Raw genomic sequence first — 9,345 nt, 5'->3', positions numbered from 1 at the left:
TTCCACATTATTACAAATAACTTCATTTCTGGACATTTATGGTTTGATTTCTTTGTATGTATGGATCACTTGGGTTAAAAAGAAAAAAAATTGTATAGGTCTTCTGGACGGGTTCTTCTCTAATGAAACGTTTCGTCTCTCCTCCAAGAGACTTCTTCAGTCAAAATTCAGGCTTTTGTGATGTGACTGATACTCACATCACATGGCTATAAGAGATGCATCAGGACAGATCACTTGGGTTGTTACCGACATCTGGTGAAAATTTAATGTCATTAGCACCTCTAGTAATATATTTACTGAGAAAAATGGTGACGTGTTCAATACTTATTTTACCCACTGTATTGCTAAGACACTTACTCCCATTGCCATTCACTGCAAGAAATGTTTGCTTAAAACTTTGGAAATAACTGTTGGAGTCAACCTTGTTTGTCCTTTTGCAAAATATCTGGTGAAACTTTTAGAAACTTAATATTGGATGTATTATGTACAAAAGATTAATGTGGTGTCAACATCTAAAAATACAAAAAAAAAAAAAAAACAGCGTGGCTAAAGATCTTCCCACAACAGTTGGAGCTCTTCAATTATAATTTCTTCTCAATTAACCACAAAATAATTTAATGCTCACAGATGGCATGAACATAAAATAAATTCTGCCGATATTAGTTACTTAAAAATACGARGAGATGCCATCTTCAACCATTAGTTCACTATTTATWTCTGAACCTGCCTCTAACCGGGATGCCCCTGTGCAGTGTTTTATTATGAAAGGAGCCATTTTTGCTCCAAAAAGTCAAAAAAGTTGAAAAGTTTGGATTTTTCTAAAACCTTGAATTTGAATAAAGTTGTTTTGAGTATCTTTTATCAAATGCTTGTTAAAACTTCAACTTACACTTTTTCTACACGCGTTTCAAACAACGTGATGAAAATAAAAAACACTGCGACACAAAACTTTCTAACACAATATTTGAACTTTGTGTCAGTGTCGCTTAATTGGACCCAATCTCTGGTCACTGGCCACAAGTGCCTCATTACTTTCTACAAAACAGCACTTGAACACAGTTTCTCCATCTAATCTATGCTTATCTGCATGTCACAAGAAAGTGCACTGCTTATTTAATAAAGTTTGTGTTACAGGCATGAAATTCTCACTGCATCTTGTTAGTTCCAGCTATTATTGACTTGCAAACCTGAGTTACAGATTGAAGTCAAATGAATCGAGCTATATGGGAAAGTTTTAGTGCAGTGATGCTGACCAAGGTGTCAACTTGTTTTCTCAAACTGACATGCAGGTGGGCACAGCAACAGCCAATTAAAATGTTTAACAAAGGCCAATGTGAAACCTGGTTAGAAAACGACTAACTTTATATTTCTCTGCTTGTGATTTCCATCTACAGGAAGCACATACTTAAAGCTTTTGTTTATGTGGATCATAACATACCTGTTGGGCGACACAGCCTTATCTTATTTAAATCACACATTTCTATGTTAAAACAAATACTCATACAGACAAGTGAGGCCACCAAGTGTTTTGTTTCCCAACAAAAAAAGTGCAAAGTGGGTTAAAAGAACACAGCATCTAATCAAGCAAAAGAGTAAATTTCCCCAACAAAAAATAGCTTAAAGCACAGAATGAAATAGAAATATTAAGCCTTAAGCTTCGATATATTTAGACCTGAGTGGTACAGTGAACATTCATTCTGAGTAGTTGCTATGTAAGTTAAGAGCTGATTGTCAAATTATCACCTCATCAGGGAAATGTAGAAATTGTAGGGGAATTACATTTTTATTTTCTCTTAAGATCAGAAGTCTCAGCAGAACAGCTAAATGAAACTTCTGCAACAATTTTTCTTTTCATTTTCAGTGTTTAGATTTGAATATAATCTTTGATTTTGAAACTCTTAAGCCCTTAGCATAGTACTTCTGACCCTTGATTAGCAGACACTTGTATTTTCACTAGTCTGAAGCATTATGTTTGAGTTTACAATACACACCCTTGCCTAACTGTTGGTTTGTCAACTATCTATTAAAAAATAACTATGTCTTAACAGAAGTTCACCTATTTTGTTTTTCAACCCTTGCAAATGAGGGAAGAATGGAGTGGGAGATCACTGCTCTGTCTGCAGTGATTTACCGGTCAGTCTACTTTCCTACCCTCATCTATGGTCATGAGCTTTGGGTAGTGACCAAAAGAACAAGATCGCAGTATACAAGCGGACGAAATGAGTTTCCTTCGCAGGGTGTCTGAGCTCTCCCTTAGAGATAGGGTGAGAAGCTCAGTCATTCGGGAGGGACTCAGAGTAGAGCAGCTGCTCCTCCACGTCGAGAGGAGCCAGTTGAGGTGGCTCGGGCATCTGGTTAGGATGCCTCCTGGACGCGTCCCTGGTGAGTTGTCCAGGGCATGTTGCACAAGGAAGAGATCCAGAGGAAGACCCCGGACACACTGGAGAGGCTATGTTTCTCAGCTGGCCTGGGAACGCCTTGGGATTCCCCCAGATGAGCTGTCCCAAGTGGTTGGGGAGAGGGAAGTCTGGGTCTATCTGCTTAGGCTGCTGCCTAAAATGAAAATGAATGGATGGATGGATGGATGGATGGACACTTGCTGTCATTTAGTAGTAACATGTCCAACTATAATAATAAACATCTCTTTACAATGGATTTCCTCAAAACAAACATCATTGTTTATCTCCTCTTGCTTGAATCATGATTTTCTTTGTTTAATGCCATCTTTCAAATGGCACTATCAGCACATGCAGTTCAAATGTTCATTAGTCTGGGCTTGATGCATCTGTTTACAAACCATTGTGAACAACTACAGATGACGAAGAAAATTCTACACAGACCTCACAAACTGGAGTTTGAAATTCACTTACAAAACCCATGTTATTCTCAATCTTTGCACCTTGTTACTGTAGCTCTTTAACTAATCATTTAAAATCAAGTATTCATTGTTCATATCTAGATGAGGAAAAACCTCTCAGTTCCTACCAGTAGGTAAAAGGAATGGTGGGCAGTAAAAAGCTTACTATTACMATGCTAGCAAATGATGCACACAGAGACCTGCTGTAAGAGGCGGCACAGTCATACAAATGCACACAGTGAGTGAGCTTGCAGGTGGAAGCAGAATGGGTGCCTCTTCTACTGTAGGAAACAAGAGATAACAAGTTCACCATACGTCTGCAGAACATGTGATGAAACAAAAGGGACATTCATATAAAGAGGAAGAGAGGAAAAAGAGATTCTGCTTGCTCCATCAGGCGAAGGACTGATGAGGCTCACACAGAGAGGTGGCTGAGAAGAGAATTTATCCTATGGTCGGGGTTTTCCTGCAGGCAGAGAAGCACATACTTGCACCACACAACCTTTAACATGTCAGCAGGGTGCAGCACAGGCCTTTTGAAGTCACCTTCCTTGGCATAAAAGCATGAACTGTTTCAAAACAATACTGGTCAGTAATGGTTAAGAATCCCCTTTCACCCCTCACATTTTTTCCATCTGTTTCCCTTGATGTCTGTCTCTGTAGTTGAAACTTTCAATTTCAGTTGTTATCTCTTCCTGTTTAATTTAAAAAAAATTTTTTTTGCCTTTTTAGCCCCTTGCTGCTTCTTTTCCTCCTGCCTGCTGTGACTCGGAGCCATTCCGACTATTCAGACAAGTGTTGGAGAAGGGATCAGTACAAAGAATGCACTGGCTGGTGACCARAACCCCTTTGCTCAAAGGTTGCAGACGGAAAAACTAAGAAAATGAAGAAACAGGTACTGTATATCTGCAGAAGAACCTCATTTGTTTGACAAACTTATCAGAAGCCATGTGGAGCTCTGTACATTCAACATTTAAATTATGAGCCAAAGATTAAACCGGCAACAGACAGAAAGACACACTGATTCCTCATCTACAGCCTCACCATCTTGTTACCTAATGYTAAAGCCAATGTCAATGGCACATTGTACATTTTTTGTGTCTACATAATGATGCAAAAAGGTTTACTTTTGCCAAAATCATTGCAAAATACATAGAAAAGACCTTAAGAGTGGATTAATCTGGTAAGAGTACCAAGCAGAAGAAAATSAACGGACAGACTACCGTCCTGTCCAAAATCTGTGAAGTTCACTTAACCTRGAGTGTTGTTTTGACTCATTCATGCATGATTGAGAAATCCTTGAGGACCTGCCTAAATGCTTGCTGGTACAAAGCATCYCCTATTTACARAAAGGAGCTCCTCCCCCTGAAGTGGGAGTGTTGGAAATGGTAAGAGGTTCTTAAACGGACAGGCTATGACGCAAAGTCAAATTTATTATTGATAGATACAGCCTTTCCAAGCAACTGAAGGTAACACAGTTACTTGATTGTGGTATAGAATTGAACTATGTGCCTGGAAAATACACAATTTAATGCTAGAGTAGTGTAAATAAGTTACAGACATACTGTTCTAAACCCATAGTGTAAGAAACCCAATACAGACATACTTCTTCTTTGTCTTGTTACCATCAATATGAACTGATTGCTGAATGTCTAATTTTATCCACTGATTACAGCAAAATCAAACCAATGAGCCAKAAAACTATGGAGTAGGTGTAAATTTTATAGGAATTCGGAGGAGGCARCTGCAACTGTGATTTGAGAGCCTGTGCTGCTTGTGTATTAATTACACACAAATTATGACAAATATTTTGTTGATAGCAATTTGATTTCAATGTTAATCAGTGTGTGGATTCTGCTATAATCTGCTCACCATCTATTTTTTAATGCAGTCATATTCACAAATGAAAAAAATAACAGAAAACCCAGTATGAACTCTGTGAAGCTCTCCTCATTAAAGCCCCATCAGCAAGTCACATCATTACCTGTTTAGTCCTCTCAATCCGCTCTCCTCCTCTCTCTGTTAGCCAGCCAGCTACCACACACCCCAGAGGATATTCCAATTAGAAACAACACACGGAGATGCGCAAATGTGCACTGGTGGATATCCCAATTAAATCCAATGCACGGCTCCAACACTTTAATGCAGAAACACATGAAGTAGCTGGTGGACATGCTAATTAGCAAAGCAAACATGGCATGGCTGCTGTTCTGTATATTCAACGAGATGTGGCAAATACTGCACACACACTGATGACTTAACACATCCTACAGCCATATTGCATGAACATCTATAAAACAGTGTAGAACGTGAGAGGCTCGCTCTGTCCTGTCATTCACACTCAGTGGCTTAAAGGTTAAAAAAAAAAGCTGCCAATGGCGATGAGATGACCTGTTTGACACCATTACCTGGATGAAGCTTTCATGTGTGGAACACAAACAAAAGTCATCATTATCACCTTAAACTCATCAGACTTTATCATGCGGCTCTGATAATATAAAAAAAACAGTCATTTTAGGAGGGGAAAACCTAAATAACTTAAATCTTACTGCTTTAACACGTCACTCTCCTCAACCCTTCCCTCTGTCAGCAGGGGAAAAAAACGCTGTAGTTTCTTGCAGAAAAGAAATCGAACAAGTAAAAGAAATACTACGCAATAGCCAGGATTATGATGACTTTGATGTGAGCTTTTTGCCATGCAACTGAGGCTGGCACCCTTATTGAAAAGAAAACAGGCTCAGACATAGGGAAAGGCAGAAATGAAAATTGRCTGACTGACACTCAGAACAGGTCCTGATAACGGTCCACTGCCTTCGGAGGAAGAGGAAGCACTCAGTTGAAAAGTCTGTAATGGTTTACATTTTTGTTTCCCACTGCTGAAGGTGAAACAATAATGTTTTTGCCCATGTCTGACTGTCTGTGACATTGTTTTTTTATACAGTACTATTAGCAAAATATCTTGTGTCTCACTGAATAGATTAAACTTATTGAAAATAATTCAATGATCATTTACAAACTTAAKTTAAGATGAAGGCCACATGAAAGGGATTTTAGCTAACACAAATATCTAAGATTCTTTTACTTACATTTAAAGTTTTAAATMATCTGGCACCCATTTATTTATTGGCCCTGTTGCACTTTTATACCCCACACAAAGAAGTGAGATCTTCTAATCAGATGCTTTTAGTGTAGGCAAAGTCAAAACTAAAGCATAGAGGGGAACAGGCTTTTGCTGTGGCGGCCCCCCAGACTCTGGAACAACTTTCCTCTTGAGATTCGTACTGCAGAGTCTGTTCAGTCTTTTAAATCCAGCTTAAAAACTCAATTTTTTTACACTGGCTTTCAACTCAAGCTCAGTTTGAGCTACCTCAGGAATTTGTAATTTGTGTCTTTTTATTTGTTTTTAACTTATTAGTTTTATTGTATTGTGTCCGTGAAGCACTTTGGTCAACACTGTTGTTTTTAAATGTGCTATATAAATAAAGTGACGATGATGATATCTATAACACAGCTAATTTTACAGATAATGAGCTAAATTTGGTGTGGTTGTAGCTGAGCATCATCCCCATCTTAGACTTTGAGTGCAACACATTTCTTAAATCATTAGAGTTAATTTTTCAGGTCAGCCCTGTGTGTTTGTTTGCAGATCTTTCCTGAAACTCTCAGGAAGTCATTGGCTCCAAATCTACAACCATTTTATTTTTGGAATCAACCTCCATAGCAAACACAAGAACGGCTATATCTCAGTGAGTTTAACTGATTTAAGTTAAAATGTGGTGTAGCAGTAGCTGAGAGTCATCTAAAATACACCATCTATGCACTACCAGATCATGTGAGATACCTCAGATTGCACCATTTTTCAAGGTTTAACCAAAATGACTTTAACTTTGCCACTTCACAACATAAGACAGTATAGATTACATTTAAAATTGCATTTATCTCAACACACATATGGATACCTGCCATAAAACAAAGATACTACTGAATGCAGCCACATTTCCCAAACAGCTTTGGATTTAACTTGGTGTGTGTGATGACAATAAGACATGAGGTCTTTGAAACATAGTAACATAAGTTCATACCCATGCCTGTGTATTGGTTTACTCTATCTGCATTTACTGTATAAAAGCAGACGTGTTCAGCATTGACACGTATAAAAAATGACACCAGCAATCAATAATKTGCCATGAATCTCATAAGTATGTGAAGTGTTTTCATTGTTAAAACCAGAGCAGTCACACCATCAAGAAATGAAATCAATAACTCACTGCAGCATTAAATTTGGTGGCACACAATAGCTCGCTCTGTGTGGTGTTATGAATCAGATTAGCTTTATTGACATTCGTGTGCACCTGAAACTATGTTACTAAAGTGTTGAAGTGAAAGGACACCTTCTTGTAGGGTGTGAGACTGTCGCGCAATACCTGAACACATGAGAAATCACTAGAATCTAATACATGCCGGAACTGCAGAGAGCGTCACGGGGTTTTTATTTTTATTTATTTTTCTGGCTGTTACTTCAAGTGTAATAGGATCTATTAAAAACATCTTGTTAAAGTACGTATAAACTCAAGGACAAATTTTTTGAGAGTCTCATTAAAATCTGTCTACAATGGCACCGAAAATCAACATTGTGATTCACAACTCCTCCTCCTGGTCGCTGATTGGCCTAGTTGAAATTCTATGGAAGAAATCCCAGACGAAGCAGAGAAGGGAAACTAGAATTGAGCAGAACTGTGTAAGAAGGCAAGGAGTTTTTTTTTTTTCTTGTTGCTATGGTCACTTAGCTTTGGCAGCTAACTTGTATTGGATTAACAGCTGTAGATGTGCATCCAGTGATTASTTTCTAAAAGTTCATTAAATTCATCAATGGGTTTATGAGATAATTTGCTGCTTAATTTAGAGACAATGAGCAAACACACAGACATAGAGACAAAAACATAATCGCCTTTTTACCTTTGGCAGTGGGCGTTAAAGTCTTCCATCTGCAGCCCATTAGATTTTAGAGAAGAAGCATAAAAAACTTCTTGCTTCTATTAAAACTTTTCATGCACCATATACCCAAGTTTACTTCTGATTTACAGACACAAGTAGTAAGAATCACTGCATAAAGCAAACATAAACTTTGTCTTTGTTTATAATAAAATCATAAAAGCTCAAATTTTGTAATTGTTGAGTTGTTTTAGTTTGTTTCATTAATAAAAACAACACAATAAAGTAGCAGCAGCCAATATTGTATGGTAATATAAAGAAAGCCTATTAATCTTTGGATGTATGGAGGCATCAATGCACCTTTCTTGATAACATTTTACTCCAATCCTTAAATCCAAGAATTAACTAAAAGCAGAAAGAAGACATCTTCACTACAATCCATTGGATCAATTATTCAGCAGTCAGAAAATCCTTTTGTACTCACAGGAGATGCTGAACAGTCAATAGTAAAGCTACAGTTGAAAAACATCTACAGTACACCTAACGGCAGGAGATGTGATTTGTATCTCTAAAAGTTTGAAACATGATAAAAAAAAAACAATGTTACAGCTGCCATACGTTAATGTCTGACTCAACAAAAGACAACATCCTGAATCAGGAAATCAGCCATAACACTTTAAAACCACTAATCAATGCTTTGTTTCGACTCATCACAATGCAATGCTCTGCTCGTCTCCACACAGTCATGCAAATGTTACTTTGTCTTGTACCCAAATAAGATTGTGAAAGTTCTTATAACAAGCAAAATTTGGTATAGAAATGCCGACTGTGGTAAGGTTGAATCAAAACACAGCTACTCACTCTTTCTGCAGACTGCGAAGTTCCAAAAAAGATGGGGATAAATGCCAGCCAGATGATGCAGGTGGTGTACATGGTAAATCCAATGGGCTTGGCTTCGTTGAACGTTTCAGGCACACCTCGTGTCTTGATGGCATACACCGTGCATGTCACCATGAGCAAGATGGAGTAACCCAGGGAGCAGATGAGAGACAGGTCCGAGATGTCACACTTGAGGACTCCTCGAGCTGCCTTGGGGTCCTGGGTCCGCTGCTCGCCATAGTCCACTACAGTGTGTGGGGGGTCCACTGTGAACCAGACGAAGACGCCAAGCAGCTGAACAGAGATCAGGGAGAAAGTGATGACGAGCTGGGAGGCTGGAGAGATAAACCTGCAGAGACAAGGATATAAAAAAATGATATAGCATGACAAATAGGTGCTAAAAGCTCATCARTGAGAAACATCATTTTTAACATATGGAATAAACCATATAGAAATCTAAATGATGCTCCCTTGAAGACTTACACAGACAGACTGTAATTACCAACAAGTTAAACTGCAGTATATGGGGTGCAAGTTTGTAAAGTTACACAGTCAAAAATTACCACCAATACTTTTGTTTTATTTAGCCTTTTATAAGAAAAAAAGAACAGATTTATTTTTCAAAGTCAGTTTATCACCATGTGATTCATACATTTATAAATGTCATAGTTTATAAA

The 9,345-nt window shown here is 38.0% G+C and overlaps 1 protein-coding gene across 6 annotated transcripts in view; it reads right to left on the bottom strand.

Moving 5' to 3' along the window:
* Positions 1–9,345, bottom strand: part of grm8a (glutamate receptor, metabotropic 8a) — a 244,391-nt gene that overhangs the window by 10,954 nt on the left and 224,092 nt on the right. For all 6 annotated transcript variants that reach the window (XM_014014473.1, XM_014014468.1, XM_014014470.1 and 3 more), the window contains 1 exon segment: positions 8,651–9,017. In XM_014014473.1, the coding sequence (XP_013869927.1) occupies positions 8,651–9,017 (367 nt within the window).

Source organism: Austrofundulus limnaeus, unplaced genomic scaffold (assembly GCF_001266775.1).
Source record: "Austrofundulus limnaeus strain Quisiro unplaced genomic scaffold, Austrofundulus_limnaeus-1.0 Scaffold115, whole genome shotgun sequence".
Lineage (NCBI taxonomy): Eukaryota > Metazoa > Chordata > Actinopteri > Cyprinodontiformes > Rivulidae > Austrofundulus > Austrofundulus limnaeus.
Note: the sequence above shows the minus strand (reverse complement) of the source record. Positions and strands in the feature narration are given on the sequence as shown.